Here is an 18,196-nt window from a genome sequence, read left to right on the forward strand (position 1 = left end):
TCCTAACAATTAAAACTGAATTAGAGCAAACCAAGTGGTCTTAAATTCTATTACATTTTGTGGTTTTACCGAATACAGAAAAAGACTATGAAAACATTACTGACATAATATAAAGGCTATGAAAACAATACTGAGACAAAAAAATCTACATATATTTTTGATAACTGCTTTTTTTTTTTTTGTCTTTTTGCTATCTCTTTGGGCCACTCCCACGGCATATGGAGGTTCCCAGGCTAGGGGTCTAATCGGAGCTGTAGCCACCGGCCTACACCAGAGCCACAGCAACGTGGGATCCGAGCCGTGTCTGCGACCTACACCACAGCTCACGGCAACGCTGGATCGTTAACCCACTGAGCAAGGGCAGGGACCGAACCCGCAACCTCATGGTTCCTAGCTGGATTCGCTAACCACTGTGCCACGACGGGAACTCCTGATAACTGCTTTTTTATAATATCAGACATCTTCAATATTTTCTGAGCATAGATCATTTTATAAACTGTTGGTGAATGCACAGGCATACAGCTTTCAATTGGACACTCATGTTCACTACTGTCACTTAAAATAAGGCAATCATCTCAAGATATGCCTTAAACACATTCTCTAAATCTCTTTATTTTGAAATTATTCTGAGACACGTCTTTTCGTTAATATCTAAAACTTTAACAATTATTCACTTACTGTCTTAAGAACATCTTAAATTCTATTTAAATATGGGTTTAACAAAAATCACCTGACATGAACTTGTAGTGAACAGCTAAATTTCTATTCATTCTGGTGAAAACTAAATTTATTAGTGATCTAAAATTTAAAAATCCATTAATGCTTCATCTTAATTAGAGACTAGGTTAAGATGTTCTCCTATTATTTGCCATCAGATTTTTATTTTGAAATTTCATGAAGTATTCAGAATCTTTTCTCAAGTTCTTTTCCTCTTAATACTACACCATGGGAGTTCCCGTCGTGACTCAGTGGTTAATGAATCTGACTAGGAACCATGAGGTTGCAGGTTCGATCCCTGGCCTTGCTCAGTGGGTTAAGGATCTGGCGTTGCAGTGAGCTGTGGTGTAGGTCACAGACGTGGCTCGGATCCTGCATTGCTGTGGCTTTGGTGTAGGCCGGCAGCTACAGCTCCGATTGGAACCCTAGCCTGGGAACCTCCATATGCTTCGGGTGCGGCCCTAGAAAAGACAGAAAGACAAAAAAAAAAAACAAAACCCAAAACAAAAACACTACACCATGAAAAAAAATCAAAGACTAATTTGATCAGTGTAAATAGGATCTGCGATACTTAATTAAACAGCAGTTGGTGAATTCCATCCTTAACCTTGTTCCAAAACTGGTTTACTCATTAATATTTATGGAAAAGTACTGGTCACCAGGTAGGAACTTTTCCTTTGGAGTTTAAAAAGTTTCTATTTTATTTTTTAAAATTTGGGCATTTTGTTGCAGTAATAAAAATCTACATGGTGTGCTCATATCCAATGAATTATCAAGAGCTTAGGTATTTACAGATTCAGAAATAAAATAATGTGAGAAGAAGAAAATCTAATTAAACTGTGATTATTTTAGAGATGAGAGTTGCTTCTTTGCTTTCAGAAACTATCCTATGTCAAAATAAAACAGAGACTTAAGGTGAATAATAGTGGGGACAAAGAAAAATGAATTTGTCTGAGAAAATACACTGGATGTGAGTGAAGGGGATAGTTTTACATGTTACTTTAAAATACTGGTTGAGAGGTTCTAATACTTCCTTTCAAGAAGTGTGACAGAAGGACACATGATAGAGACCATTACATAAAACTAAAATAATGAAGGTTTTAAACATCTTTTATTTAGTCATGATTTGATCAACTTCCAATAGTTAAATACCTAGAAGCAACATTCCTCAAATTTGAAAGAGAAAAGAAAATCACCGTGAAATGCTACTTACATTCCAAATCGCAATGTTCCAGAAACATAGGTTTGCCAGTGTGCACAATAGAACATGAATGTCCCAGCAAAGCAACAAAAAAACATCCAATCAGGGTTTGTCCCCAGTTGCACTGCAATACATGTTCCAAGAACCACAAAAACTGCAAAAAGAAAGATCACAATGCAGACTGAAAAATAACAGTTAAAATAACAAATAACAGATATTAACTGAGCTGGAAATGATTTTAGATGAAGCAAAAAGAAGATATGCCATCAATGTACGAACTTCTCCCAGTTACCTATGCCAACAGCAAAGTAGGACACAGTTTCTCTTTACATCATCATTTACCTTGAAATTTCAATCTCTTCTTTCACTACACCACTTACTAGAAAAGTAAAAGCAACTAAAATACTTGAGCTTTTTTTGGACTACAGGCATACCTCATTTTATTGCACTTCACAGACACTGTGCTTCTAGATATTGTGCTTTTTACCAATTAAAAGTTTGTGGCAACTCTGCATTGAGCAAGCCTATCAGTGCCATTTTTTCCCCCACAGCATTTGTTCACTTTGTATCTCAGTGTCACATTTTGGTAATTTTTGAAATATTTTACACTTTTTTTCATTATTATTATATTTGCCATGGTGATGTCTCTGATCAGTGATGACTGATGTTACTACCGCAAAAAGATTACGACCTGCTGAAGGCTCAGATGATAGTGTTTTTTAGCAATAAAGTGGGGTTTTTTTGGCTGCTCATATGACCAGGGACTGAACCCGTACCACAGGAGTAACCTGAGACACAGCAGTGAAAACGCCAGATCTTTAACCTGCTGAGCCACCCGGGAATTCCAATAAAGTTTTTTTTTGAAGTATGTACATTGTTTTTTGAGACACAATTAAGAGACTAAAGTTGAGTGTAGATGTAGCTTTTATATATACCGGGAAACCAAAAAATGTGTCTTGCTTCATTTCAATGTTCGATTTGTTGCGGTGGTCTGGAACCAAACTTACAATATTTTTGAGGTATAACTGTATTCTCCCAACTCAGGGATAGAGTACTAATGAGTAGTAAAAAATTACAAGGTAGGAGTTCTCTTGTGACAGTGGATTAAGGATCTGGCATTGTCGCTGCAGTGGCCTGGGTTGCTGCTGCAGCATGGATTCCCTGGCGTGGGGAACTTCCACGTGCCATGGGTACAGCCAAAAAAGAAAAAAAAAGTTACAAGGTAGAAAGAAAAAAAGAAGAAAAACAAAGGGATCTATTGGCTTTAGACAGAAAGCTATCCTTTGTTTTTTTTTGCTATTTCTTGGGCCGCTCCCACGGCATATGGAGGTTCCCAGGCTAGGGGTCGAATCGGAGCTGTAGCCACCGCCCTACGCCAGAGACACAGCAACGCAGGATCCGAGCCGCATCTGCAACCTACACCACAGCTCACGGCAACGCCGGATCGTTAACCCACTGAGCAAGGGCAGGGACGGAACCCACAACCTCATGGTTCCTAGTCAGATTCGTTAACCACTGCGCCACGACGGGAACCTTTTTTTTTTTTTTTGTCTTTTTTAGAAAGCTATCTTTTCTTATTTAGCAGATTTCATTTTGGGTAATACACATTTTAAAAAGGACTCCCTATAAAAGTTAGCAACTCAAACTACAGCACAAAAATTACCATCTCTTAAGATAAAAAAGAGGGCATGTTATTCTGTTGTCACCCAATTAAATATAAAAGTCTTTCGAGACACCCGACTATCCTTTATTCAGTGGAAGTTTTGAGTTTTTCTTGAGTCTTAGAAGTTATAAGAGCTTAGCTGTTCCTTCCCCTCTACTAAGCAAGCTGCTGTCAGGATACACTGAAACAATTTTAACATACACCTACCTCTGTGAATCTGAGTTCACAAGGTTAAAACCAAAAGGGGTTTTGTTTGTTTCTTTTAAAATATTGTAAATGCTATGCCAAATGACAAGAAACCAACCGAAGAACTAAATAAAAATAATTGTGTGGGTTTGAGGGGGGAGCAGGGTGTGTGGTGGCAGGGTGGGAAGTCAAGAGCAGGGGAGTTCCTGAAAGGAAGCCTAATTAGAAACTGTCATTTAATTTCTACTTTTCTTTTTTCTCTCTAAAAAAGCACTGAAATATTATTTTTAAATGGTGCAAATACATATCATATATAATCTAATTACAATAACTCATCTATTGCTAGCACCTTAATGTATTGTTTGCTAGTCTTTTTATCCGAGCCCATTATCACCATTATACTCCAAGTCTACCACATAGTTTTAAATGTCTACATAATATCCATTTCAACATAAAGACTATGAATTTCTTAGTCTTCCACTACTGAATTCTCATCTTTAATTTATTTTTAATAACAATTATGCCCTAAGATTTTTAAAACCAACAGGTGCCAAAACAATAATATTTAGGGTTAAAAATAACAAGTATTAATTATTTTCTAAATTTCCCACTACCACCAAACAATGAATAAATATTAACCAGATTCACATTTTTTCAAAAATACCAAAAGTTAATACAAAATTACTTATTCTGAGAACTATATTAACACCATGAACTTCTTATTTATTCTAACAGTTTATCATATTCCTTTTATCACTATTAACCATTAATTTAAAAAAAATCAACAATACCTGTTGATAGTGAATCACAACCATGATCAAAAAGTTCCCCCAAAGGAGAACTACTATTGGTTCTTCTTGCCTGTTTCCCATCTATAGCATCCAAAGACTGGTAAATGAAAAGGCCACATGCACAAGCAATATATGCCCACAGAGGTGCCTGTGAAATAAAATAAGAAAAGCAAGAGTAATAAGACATATTCCTATTATGTTTTTACTTGCAGGTATTTTGTCTTCATTCTCCAGAGAAGTACTACTGGTTGGAAGCCATGGAAGAGAATATCCAAGTGCTACATAATGAAAAACTTTTGGGAACCATCAGAATTATAAGAGAATTAAATTCCCTGCTTTGTAGGAGTATTCAAGCAGATGCTAGATAACTAGTTCACGAGGATACGACAAAATCCCACGAGAGATTAGACGAGTAACTTCCATTAGATTCCTCCTAACATTTAGATTCTAAGAATCAACTAATAAACAACCTAGCATAGTTTTTCCCAAATTTCATTTTTCAAGATGTTTATAGGTATTACATGAAAAGAAAATATCCATGCTAAACACATGGGAAACACTGGGTTAAACAATGTCAAACAGACTTCTCTACTGCAGGACTTCTTCCAGCCCTTCAGATTGCTAATGCAGTTTGTGACAATTCAAAGGTGATAAAACATGTTGCTATTTTCCAAATTTATTTGAGCATGTAACTAATTTTTAAACACACCTCTTCAATGTTCCAAGACAACAACATGAGGGAAATAACGATTTACTAGCTAGAGCCCTTACATTACTTTTCAAATATTTATGGTCACTTTTTCAAGAACTGGTTCCTCTTTTCCCAGACAGAAATTGAACCACTAATACTGAATTTCAATGTTATGCTTTAAAAAAGGAGAGCCTTTTTTTGATTTGTTCTCTGTAAGAATGTAAAAAGAGTGTTTTGTATCACTTTTTACTATTTCTCCATGCTCAGGCCGTAAAAAAATTTTTATAACCACAGAATATTTTGTCAAATATTGGTTATCAAGTTATACTGGGGATACTAAATTCTCTGAGCTGCAAATAAAAACCACTCAGATCTTCAAACAATATTCAGTATAATCTGTGCTGCAAAGAGGTATCTCTCTGAAAGCAATCTATTTAGATTTTAGTCATTAAAAAGTAAAGCTCTTCTTATAAATGTTTTCTTGGTGTCTCATATTTAAAAATACTGAGGCTGCGAAAAGGACCATTGTATACACCTCCCCGGAGCTCGAGTTGCAAACCCAGAAAGCAGTAACTGTGGTTACATGCCAGCACACTGGACTAAGTCATTCATCTTGTGTGACTAAGAGCCCTACCTTCTAGACTTTGGGTCTATTGCTTCTAGTAGCCATTACCCATCTGTTTATTTTACTCTAAATTCACTAAAATTAAACTAAAAATTCAGTTTCTCACTTGCTAGGTATACTTCAAATACTCAATAGTTCCAAGTGTCTATGGCCTCCAGGTCAGACTACAGAGATGCAGAACGCTGTGCTATCATCACAGAAATTTCTATAATTTCTACTGAACAGTACTGCTTTTGGAGACTAGAAAACAAGGAACATCTTGAGGGGTCTTAACTTAGGATTTTAATGGGGAAAAGTGTTACTCTGGAACAAAGACACCTCAGCTATTAGTAGACATGTAATCTTAGAACACAGCGTGATGATAATTATACACATAAGAGAGAGAAAAGCCTCCTTGTCTTTGGATTTTTCTTTTGTCCTGTGAAGCTGTAGAACACTAAACTAATGTTTATATATTTTTTCCTTGTTTCCATTATTTCACAACTCTCAGAGGTGTCTTAGGAAAAAAGAGTGTTCTTTTTCAGGAGGAGCAAGTATGGTCTCAGTTGGGTTAAGAGCATAATACACCAAATGTATCCATCAAGGAAACCATCACACCCTGACAGGTGGGTGGGGAAGAAGTGGTATTAGCAAATAGTCTTTTCACAAACTGGCAATTAACCAATTTGCAAAATTTTAAAAAGATGTTCTTATTATGAGTCAACTCAGGTTGATTAAGAAACAAAAGGTTTCACTGAGCTACTGAAACAGAACTGAGAGACTGAAGATTTATATACACAGAAATATATATATACACATGCTGGTGCAATAGTGATTCTCCCTCCAACTCCAGAATTCAACAATAAATTATACGTATGAGGGGAAGAATTGGAAGTAGGGGTGGGAAGGAAAGTCAGATTAAAAAAGGGAAGATTTTACTTTTGTTTTATGCCTGTTTGAACTTTTCTAACTATGTAATTTCCCCTTTCTATTTTAATGTCAATAGAAGTTAACCAGACATGGGCAATGTGCCATTTTAATTATCTTTCCATTTTTCTACATTAAAAATTCTAAGAGTTCCCATTGTGACTCTGGTTAAGGACCCAATGTTGTCTCTGTGAGGATGCAGATTCAATCCTTGGCCTCACTCAGTGGGTTAGGCATCTGGCATTGCTGCAAGGTGCAGCATGGGTCATAGCTGTGGCTTGGATCCGGGGTTGCTGTGGCTGTGGTGTAGGCCTCAGCCGCAGTTCCAGTTCAACCCCTAGCCTGGGAACTGACACGTGCTGAAGGTGCTGCTATAAAAAGAAAAAAGATATATCTGGGAGTTCCCACTGTGGCTCAGCAATAAAAACCTGACTACGATCCATGAGGATGTGGGTTTGATCCCTGGCCTCATTCGGTGAGTTAGGGATCCGGCATTGCTGTGAGCTATGGTGTAGGTCGCAGATGCAGCTCAGATCTTGCACTGCTGTGGCTCTGGTGTAGGCTGGCGGCTATGGCTCCGATTCACCCCCTAGCCTGGGAACCTCCATATGCCGCGGGAGCGGCCCAAGAAATGGCAAAAAGACCAAAAAATAAAAAAATAAATGGTGTATGATTATTGTTTCATCAGTCAAATATCCTATTCTTCCCCATAACCCTTTTCTCATTCCCAGTTTCTTCTAATAATACATTATTTATGAAACACCAATTCCTCTAGGAACTTATCGCATTTCTTTTATTTTTTTTTCTTTATCAGTATTTTGCAGAGAGTTCCATAAACTTATCACCTAAGGAAATTCTTATTCACTATAGTTCTAATTCTTTTGGTATAGTTTAATGCCTTATACCAATGGGTGAGCATTAAATTTCATGTCTACAGGTATTAAGAACTTTCCATATATTTTTTTATATTACTGACTTTTTTGAACACATTAGAGTTTCAGCTACCAATCTTTCCAGTATAAAAGAATGTCACTGGAGTTCCCATTGTGGCTCAGTGGTAACGAACCCAATTAATATCTGTGAGGACACAAGTTCGATCTCTGGCCTCGATCAGTAGGTTAAGGATCCGGCATTGCCATGAGCTGTGGTGTAGGTCACAGATGCGGCTCAAATCTGGCGTTGCTGTGGCTGTGGTGTAGCCCAGCAGCTGCAGCTCCAGTTAGACCCCTAGCCTGGGAACTTCCATATGCTGTGAGTGCGGCCCTAAAAAAAAAAAAAGAAAAAGAAAGAAAAGAATGTCACTATTGTAATGTTTTCTCCCATTTGCCTTTTTTGTTAGAAAAAACAGACTTTCTAGTAGATAAGAAAAGAAAATCTGTCGATATTTTTCAAACTCCTAAGGTAGAAAGGTGGACTTCTTTATCTTAAAAAAAATAAGATTTAAAAGGATAAACTGTGACATAAAGAATTTACATAACTTACTGAAGATGAGAAAGATAATAACAGCATACCGTGGAAGACAGCCATGACCCATTTTAATGCGTTCTGATCTCAGCCAAACAGGGATTTCCACCATACCGTTACAAATGCACACAGCACAGCCCTTGTTGGACACTGCTTTCCCTTACAGAGCACCAAATGGTAGCTCAGTCATATTTCACCTTGATTCTTCCCAGTAGCAACTCTGAAAAGTTCTCTGTGATTAGCGTAGTTCCTATTCTGGAAGTTTTCCCAAAGATTTAACTACTTTTAGGGAATAATTTCCAATAATTCCAAATCACTTAAGAACGAAAGCTGAGGAAAAGTATCCTAAGGAACACGGTGCCTGGTATACTGTGGGCATGCAGTAAACAACTATTAGTAGCCAAGCTACCTTGCAACCTGCTCTCATTCCCTGATCCCCATCCTGGACCTAATTTAGCATTCAGAAGGCTTCAACTAAAACCAACCCACTTCCCTGGTTTTTTCTTCTGCACCTCTAAGGATGTGTGTGATCTGGACCAGAGTCCTCTGAAAGTACATGTCAGGTCTTCAGGTAAGCCACAAGTAAAAGAGCTGAAGGACATGTGACAAAGAATCCCAGGACATATTTAAATAATTGTACAGGTGTTTATTTATTTATTTATTTTTAGTTTCCTGAGAGATGTAAAGCAAAACAGTTAAAAAAATGAGAGGAAACCAGAAATATATCCATACAACCTATATAAACCGTATTCATAGAATAAAAGAGGAATTAAAGGTATTCAAGGGTAGGGAGAAAAGAAGCACCTGGAAAAAGACAAAAAACAAAAACAGATTATGTTCGCAGGTACTTGTGACCCTCAATAGCTATTTACTTCAAGAGCTGTAGGTGGAAACAAATGAACTAATAAAAACAGGAAGGGATAAAGGATTGAATGGTATAATTTTATCTCAAAAAAACCGAATCACTTGAAAAGACTATGCTTTCAAAAAATTATTTCAAGACGAGGAATGTTGTAGCCTTTATGATTCATACGGTTCAGTCACTTTTAACTGTTTTAGTTGAGGATCACCTTCTATCTTCTTGGGTTACCTATGGCCGATCATTCTGATTAAGCAGAGACCGGAGCCACAGCAGTGACAATGCCATATCCCTAACCCAATGAGCCACCAGGGAACTACAACAAGGAAATTTTACAACCAAATAAACATCAATTTACATATTCAGATAAAGGGCTCTAGTTTCAGTTTTGGTTTTAAGTAATGAGCAGAGGAGGTGAAAAAGGGAACTGCAGTGGAGAGACATATTTGAGAAGGCCCAGGGACAGAGTCTTTGTATACCATGCTTCCTTTTATTTATTTATTTTTTCTTTTCTTTTTCTTTTTACTGTTGCACTTGCAGCATATGGAAGTTACTGGGCCAGGGGTCGAATCAGAGCTGCAGCTTCGGCCTATGCCACAGCCACAGCAACACCAGACCCAAGGCACATCTGTGACCTATGCTGCAGCTTGTGGCAACATCACATCCTTAACCCACTGAGCAAGGCCAGGGATTGAAGCTGCATCCTCACAGAGACAACATCAGGTCCTTAACCCACTGAGCCACAACGGGAACTCCTTACATGGTTCCCTTTTTAATGGCAGTCATAGCAAGGTACAAAGTAGAAGACACATTATATTGTCTCTTTCTTACACTTCTTTCACCTTGTTAGAATAGTAAAGATATACCTGAGGCTAGGCTATCGGCCACATATGTTTACAGGAAGAGAAAAAGAACACTCAACAACTTTCAGTGGACTGGAGTGGGTGAGTGAAAAGACTGATTTATGGCTGTGCTATCTTACTGCCAGAGACTTTCCTCTCTGATCATTTTAAGCTTGTTAAAATTCTATTAGCCATTTTTAAACAATAGGATAAAACTCTTTTGAAAAGAATTGAGATTTGCCCATTTTAAAGAAATATTTTACATGTCGATACCAACTAACATTAATTTACCTACTGGGATCAGACTTCACACTTTGATGAACCAGAGTTCTGGTTTCTCATAAGCACAGCATATAAAGTAGTTTGTTGTTACGAGATTTAACAGCTTTTACCTTTAGCTAAAACGACCTAAAAATCCCAAATACAGTGTTTCTGCTATGTAATACATGATGTTTATATCTGTTATTAAAGAAATTCCTCTTACCTGCTCTGTAGCTGTAGGGCAGTAGAAGACTAATAAAACAGTTGTACAGATGTTTATTGACAATCCAATGATCGTGATGAGATTTGGGGCAATCCAGGAGGGAACTCTTCCAACTAGCCATTCCCAATACCCTTGCATTAAGGGCTCAAGCAGGGACCGTCCAGCACTCTGATATCTGTGTTCCTCTAGTCGCTTAAGTTGGTGTCTTGACAGTGGTGGTGTAGGCAACTGAAACAATTTATTTAATACACACCCTGGAGTACTCATGTGCCCGAAGCCCAGAGGGGACTCCGGGTGAGAATCTCCACATCGTTTCCTTGCTGACCGATGCCCACTCATGGATCTCGGCTTTCTTTTATTCGGAAAGAATAATTTATCTTCCTTTAGAGCTTTTTGTGGATGGTCTGTACCTGGGGGGGAAAAAAAAAGATACATGTGTCAGCCTCTATTTACATCAATGTCAGTACTTTTAAAAAACAAAAAATCAAACTGGTAATAGAGTAATCCGTATTAAACAGGGATCAGAAAACCAGGGATCTGGTTTTAGTTCTAATCCTTACTGACAGTAGAGGTCAAAAGAAGTCATCTCATCTCACCTTTAAGTGAAAAATGTTAAGAAATGTTAACAATAATATGCTTCTGGTTACCTCAGAGTTTGTCTGACTTCAAAGCTCATGTTCTTTTTTTTCTATCTCCTAACACTTTCATAGTATAAACTGAACAAATCATTTCATCATTTCACACATATAGAAACTGAGGCCCAAAGGCAGCCAGCACATTAGTCTCAATATCTAAGGAATGAAGTGAATAGAATGAATCAAACTCGATTTTTATTTAATGCTAATAGCTAATAGTTACTGAGCAGTTACTACATACTAACACTTTCAGCAAGTTTTGTATATTAACTCATTTAATTCTCACAAAAACCACTGAAGGTAAGGACTACTAATTATGCCCGTTTTTATAGAAAATGAAACTAAGGCACAGAGAGGCTAATTAACTTGTTGAAGTTCATATAGCTGGTTAGTGATGTTCAAATAAACACACAGATTCAGTTTAAATTAAAAAATAAAACCTATTAGTAGAAAGGGATATAGATGATATTCCAGGAGGGAAAAAACAACAATGAAAACAATTCACTTTAAGAGGACCGTATTTATGTGTTAGCAGAGTGACCTGATGAACTGAGGTAGCAAGAAGAAAATTATAAGTGCATTAAATGATGCATGTTCATAAAGAGCCCCGAAGTATTTGCACTTGAATTACAGAAGATTAGAAATAACAATCATTGTAAGTTATTAACCAATTAAGAAAACATCAACGGTTTGAGAACCCTTCAAAGTTAGTATGGTGCCTCAAAACCTGGAAGTGGTAAAGGCCTAGGGTAGGGTGGTAAAAATGTAAATATGACAGTCAACTCTGTAAGTAATTTCTACTTAGAAGGAAGAATCAAGAATAAGTACTTAGGAATTAGACATGAAGGGTCTAATGCAGAAGAAAAAAGAAATCAACAGTCAGAAACTAGTGGTATTACTCTCAAAAGGAGAGTTTGGAAGGAAAATCAGTTTGTTTTTTTTCCCCACTTCTTGGGGATGTGGGATGAGAGGGGATCTCAGGAGAAGAGTAGGAAAGACACAACTTTTAAGTGGAGATGTTTTAGACAAACTCAAAAGACTGGAGTTTGGGTAAGGGATCAAAATTTAAAATTTTTAACTCAGAAGCTAAAGTTTAGTTAATGACTAGAAAATAAAAAATTTCTCTAAGAGATCAAGCATGAAAAGAAAAAGAAAAGAATAAAGAACTTTGTGGGAACTCATGGTTAGTGAGAAGAGAAGCCAAAAAGGATGAAAGCAAGCAAGCAAGCAGGAAAGGAAGAAAGGAAGAATCTTAATAAAACTAAAAAGGCAGTGTCATTGAACCAAGGCAGGAGTACTTTGATCTTCTGGCAGAAAGCTATCCAGAATGCAATATGAAATTATCCAAAATGCTGCACTGTGGGAATACAGAAAGTGATACAGCATCTAGAACATCTCAACAATGGACTTAGTATTAAAACATTCTCAGGACTGGTCTCTAATCCCATATAGAACAAATTCCGAAATTTCAATATCAGTAATGATCTAAAGTGCCATTCAAGATTTCAGTCGTAAAAAAAAAAAAAAAAAAAAGAGTTCCCGTCGTGGCGCAGTGGTTAACGAATCTGACTAGGAACCATGAGGTTGCGGGTTCGGTCCCTGCCCTTGCTCAGTGGGTTAACGATCCGGCGTTGCCGTGAGCTGTGGTGTAGGTTGCAGACGCGGCTCGGATCCCGCGTTGCTGTGGCTCTGGCGTAGGCCGGTGGCTACAGCTCCGACTCAACCCCTAGCCTGGGAACCTCCATATGCCGAGGGAGCGGCCCAAGAAATAGCAACAACAACAACAAAAAGACAAAAAAAAAAAATTTCAGTCGTGTTATCTCAATAATTGGTTTATAAAATAATTACTCTAGTCTTTATCTGACTTAAATTTTCAAAAACCACAAGAGTCTTTAGTGCTGCAATTTAAGTGACCGAAGTGCTCTGAAATAAAAAATACTGAAATAATTTTCAAATGAAGGCAAAGTTAATATCCTTTTTCAAAGACTTCTTCCACATATTGGACTGTATCATAAAACAATTAATTAAAATCATTTTAAAGCAATATTTATATAATGTCAAAACAACTGATTACAAAATCATTTTAGATGAAATTGTCACCAAGCTGGGTCCCAGTGCTCACCACCTACAAAATCAATACTGAGAAATGTTGGCAGAAAGCAAAGTTACCTTAAACCAGAATGCTGGCAATCTGGGGAGGCGGTTTTCGGGGGACACTGACAGGCTGATAACCACCAAAATATTATACTGTAACAGCTGAATTTTTAAAAGTCAAATTGAATGATGCATTTTCATATTTGGTGAGCTATAATCAATCAGCTCTTATGGAGTTCAACTTAAAATGGGAATAAAAAGTTTATCCAACTCAATGTATATTTTACTATTGTAGCATTACATTCTCCTATGGTTTAAAAAAAAAAGTGACATATTGAGGATGCTGGCCTGCCTCTGGCACTAAACAGCTACAAGCAACTGATCTGCTGGTTTTAAGTTTGGGCATTTGGCAGGACTATATGATACTTTCCTTCTAAGTGTTTTCCACCTCTGACCTAATTTTTTTTCTATTTCTCTTTTAGAAAAATCTACATTTTCACAAACCTTTCTAGATGTAGTCATTACATAATTCATACATGAAAAGAGTATTTCAATTTGGCAACAATGTCTCTATGAAGCTTATAAGCAAACAGATTGCATATAAAAATTCAGATACATGTAGCCCCTGACATAGAGATAGCTACTTCAGTTTCAACACATGCAAGTAGCCAGAGAAGTTGCTGTCACTGCCACAGACCCATCTCCATGCTTCCTTCCTCTCATCATACCTGAGAGCAGGAGGTTACTGCCCTGAACATTATCTCAAGAAAAAAACCAAAGTTTCTCAATTTTAGCAGTGAAAAGCAAGCACGTCAAGGGAACAGGACAGAGTAGGTTGCTACAACAGAAGAGCAGACTCTATGGAGAGAAAGGGGGAAAGGATGTGAGATGGGAATATGGAAAGGAAGTCACACATGACAAATTATTTTGGCTACTTGAGATCTATATCTAGAGTCAAGCCTGGGCCCAAAAGGTTGAGGAGAAAATGTCATTTTCTATCTACACCACAGGGAACTAAAAAATTAATGCAAGAAATTATTGCTAGTTAGCCTAGAAACCTAGTTACCAGTCATAAATTTTTATGAGAAAATGGATTCCAAGTTCCAAATTCATTCAGTCAATATATGTGTGGCAAACAAGACAGACGTGGTCCCAGCTCCCATGTCTGATGGGAAAATAATTAAAAACAGATAAGCAAGCAAATACCAGTATGCACTGTGATGGGCACTATGAAGAAAATAAGGTGCGGAACCAGAAAATAGTTGAGGGTGCACATTTTATTTATTTTTTTCTTTTTTCTTTTTCCTCTTTATGGCTCGAGGCATATAGAAATTCCCAGGCCAGGGATTGAATCGGAGCTGCAGCTGCTGGCCTACACCAGATCTGAGCCACGTCTGTGACCTACACCATAGCTCACAGCAACACCAGATCCTTAACCCACTGAGTGGGGTCAGGTATTGAACCTGCATCCTCATGGACACTAGTCATGGATACTGAGCCACAGTGGGAACTCCAAGGGTGCACATTTTATTTTTTATTTTTTTAAGGTTTTTATTTTTTCCATCATAGTTGATTTACAGTGTTCTGTCAATGAGGGTGCACATTTTAGATAAGGTGGTTGAAGACTATGAAGAAGCATTTATACTGACTTCAGAGGAAGAGAAAGAGCCAGCCCTTTCCAAGAACAAGAGGAAGAACAGTCCAAGAAAAGAGAACAAGCCCTGAGGCATTCAGGTCCCTCAGGGATCATTTTACAGGAGTAAATCAGATGAAAGGCTGATAAAATAAAGTTTGAAAAGCCAGACAATGCAGATGTTTATAGACCTCAGCAAGGAGCTGAGATTTTATTCTGATGTTATTGAAAGACATCAATGAGCTTATAAAAAAACCTATAATTTTGCAGCAAGCCTATTTTGTTAACTAATAGTAAAAGTGAATTTTTATTTTATTTATTTATTTTTATTGTCTTTTTAGGGCCTCATCTGCGGCATATGGAGGTTTCCAGGCTAAGGGTTGAATCAGAACTATAGCTGCCAGCCTACACCACAGCCAGAGCAATGCCAGATCTGAGCCATGTCTGTGACCTACACCACAGCTTATGGCAACGCTGGATCCTTAACCCAACGAGTAAGGCCAGGGATCGAACCTACATCCTCATGGATGTTGGTCAGATTCATTTCCACTGAGCCAAGATAGGAACTCCGTAAAAGTGAATTTTTAAATAGTTAAAAATTCTTATCACCTCAAATTGAGTTTCTGATACTGATCACTATCCTAGAGCTACTGTGACCTTCCCACTTGTAATCAGCAAATTTCCCTCCTCTGCTATTACCTGCTGGAATGTGATACTCCTTTCATAGCACCTATTACATTTTAAACTTTTTTTGTTAGCTGCAGTTTTTTTGGTCTTTTCCCCACACTGGTATGTAAGAGCTAGGAAGGCAGTGGTCACGCTAGTCTTAATATTCTTTTCCCAGAATCTCATACCATACCTTACACTAGGTAGGCAATGTACTTATTTATGGAACAATGAACAAATGTGACATATCTAGTATTTAATGAGCACCTACTTGTTCTAGACCCTGGGAAACAGAAATACAAAATATGCCACCCAGGCCCTCAAGCTCAAAGTGGTGGCAGGGAGTCTTACAAACCGCTAAGTTAAACATACTGTGAACCAATTGTGGGAGTCCAGAGGAGGGGGCACAATATGGCCTAACAAAATTCTTCTTTGTGCAGGCATGAATATTTATGTATTCATTATATTGGACTATATGAAAAGTCCAATAAGGAACAAAAATAAAATCAGAGATAGTTAATGAATACCTTTACTAAAATTATACACAAATTGTGGACCTTAAATCTACGATGCAGAACATCTGTGCTTACAAAAGCTGAGGATAATAGCATGCTGCCCACATTATTTCTATGTTCAGCACTGGGGAACATGTGACAAGTATCACATTAAAAAAGGGATCTCCAACTGCTCAGCAGAGCATAAGGTAGGCTTACACAATATCCAACCTGTAGAGTTAAAATTCCAGAATTCCCATCCCCCTCCAGGTCTCAGGATGCCAAGTTTTGAGCTATGTTGATTCAGCAGTATGTTTATAGTCCTTTCACAGGAATTGGTGACTACACAGCTCTTTCCACTTCTAAGACACAACTAAAAGAAAATACAAATGGCCAACACTATTTGGGAGACTGAGAAAATTACTGAAAAGTTAAAAAAACAAAAAAAACCCTAATAAGATCACAGTATTACATTCAGCATTATTTAACAAGTGACACATAGAACAAGTTAGCAAAAACAAAAGCCTTTTCAGCAGTCTTGGGAGCTAAAACGGTACTGTGTAACACAATTTAGATCTACTGTTTTGCTGAAGTGAAATTGTTAATTCCTTTAAAAAAAGGAAACAATGTCTTCCAGGAAAAAAAAAAAAAAAAAAAAAAGCCAAAGCCTAGCGTTTTGTGGATTATCTTCCTATTCCCTTAGAAGAGTCAGCACAGTACGAACCTCAACAAGAAACAGTAGTTGCACTTTCAGGCAGCTTAAAGAACAAATCTACTGCTGCCTAGAAAACAAATTGACTATGCAATGAAATGTAACTGAGGTTATAAAATAAGTTTAAAGTTAAATATCAAACATTTAATAGCGTTTATAACGTAAATTTTAAGAGAGATTGAGTGTAGGAGAGGAAGAGAATGGATTTATGAAACCACAGCTATAAATATTCAATAATAACCTATTAACTGGGCAGCAAATAAAGACACCTCTGTCAGAACAGGCTAATTAATACAAGAGACAGGTTTATCTAACTTATTTCTTCTTTCTTCTTCTTTTTTTTTTCCCCTATCATTTCTTAAATGAAAGCATTGTAAAGACAAGTTGTACAAGGGCCTTCTGACTATTTTTTGCTCAGCACAAAACAAAATGTTTTCAGAACTTCAATCTCTGGAATTCGACGTGAATGCCAATGGTTCTAAAGTACCTATGCTCTAGATGCCCTTCTCACAGTCTTACCTGTGTTGTTAGTCAATTCGACACCTCCACTGAACACATTCCTCCTAGTTCGAGAGTAGTAACCGAATCTTTTTCTTTGTCCACATGCCTGACACTAATATCTGTTTAAAGATAACTATGAATTTGCCTACTATAGTAACATGGGATTCATCAATGAACTAAGAAACTTAAGGCAAATTTATATACTAGTATCAATGATGCAAAACATCAAAAAAGACACAAAAATACCAAGCACCCAACTGGAAAAAACAAGTTGAACACAGCTAAATGTAAAGATCCCATTCATTGCATGTTCTTGGGAACACCGGCAAAGAATAACACACCATCCCGTCCTTTCTCCTTCCAAGAACACTGCTGAAATAAACCCTCGCTGGCAACCTCAGAACCTGTCAATATATGCTGAAATTTCTAGAAAAGTTGCTGACCAAGAAGTATGGCCCAGCCAAGAAACACCAGCACCAGATTTCAAAAGGAAGGCAAACCCAGCACAGGATGCAACACGGTTTGCGTACTTGGCAGCACCTGAGCAAGAGGGTGTGGACCCGCTAGGCAAGGTCGGTTCCGCGCAGGCAGCACCCGCAGCCTTCCGCCCGCCCAGCTCTGGCCGCCGAGGTTCTCCCCACCCCGACTCCCACCACAGCAGTCCCCTGGCTCTCGCGCTGGCAATTCGCCACCGCAATCTCTCCATCCGGGGCTAGAGGAACAGCCGCCCCTCGCATTCCCCCACAAGCCCGCGCGCGACGCTATCGCGCGCGAGGTAGGGCAGCGTTCGCCCAGCGCGAGTGCATACACGGCTATATTCCAATGCCCCACCCCAGAGCGTGCAGCCCTCTCTCCACTCCTCTTGAGAGTGGTGCCCCCCAACAAGTCCTTCATACCCTGGCCGTTTTCCCAAGACCGAGCCCCGTGGCCTTACCCCGGCCCCCCAAAGCACGCCCCTAAAAATAAGACCTCCGACTCCAGCCGACTGGGTGACTCTGATCCGCGGCAGCACGTTCACGACACTTTCGCGAT

General features: G+C 38.2%; 1 protein-coding gene across 5 annotated transcripts in view; it reads right to left on the reverse strand.

Moving 5' to 3' along the window:
- The window catches only part of CEPT1 (choline/ethanolamine phosphotransferase 1), a 40,968-nt gene that overhangs the window by 21,981 nt on the left and 791 nt on the right, over positions 1-18,196 (reverse strand). For 2 of the 5 annotated variants that reach the window (XM_047785050.1, XM_047785051.1), the window contains exons 1-4: positions 18,099-18,195; positions 10,430-10,839; positions 4,559-4,706; positions 1,931-2,072 (exon numbers count right to left, since the gene is read on the reverse strand). In XM_047785050.1, the coding sequence (XP_047641006.1) occupies positions 1,931-2,072; positions 4,559-4,706; positions 10,430-10,768 (629 nt within the window). In that variant the 5' untranslated portion in view covers positions 10,769-10,839; positions 18,099-18,195. Of the gene's footprint in view, positions 1-1,930; positions 2,073-4,558; positions 4,707-10,429; positions 10,840-17,182; positions 17,324-18,098; position 18,196 lie in introns of those variants that run through there. The other 3 variants (XM_047785055.1, XM_047785054.1, XM_047785052.1) reach the window with 3 other exon arrangements.

The sequence above is a fragment of the Phacochoerus africanus genome, chromosome 6, assembly GCF_016906955.1.
Source record: "Phacochoerus africanus isolate WHEZ1 chromosome 6, ROS_Pafr_v1, whole genome shotgun sequence".
Taxonomy (NCBI): Eukaryota; Metazoa; Chordata; class Mammalia; order Artiodactyla; family Suidae; genus Phacochoerus; species Phacochoerus africanus.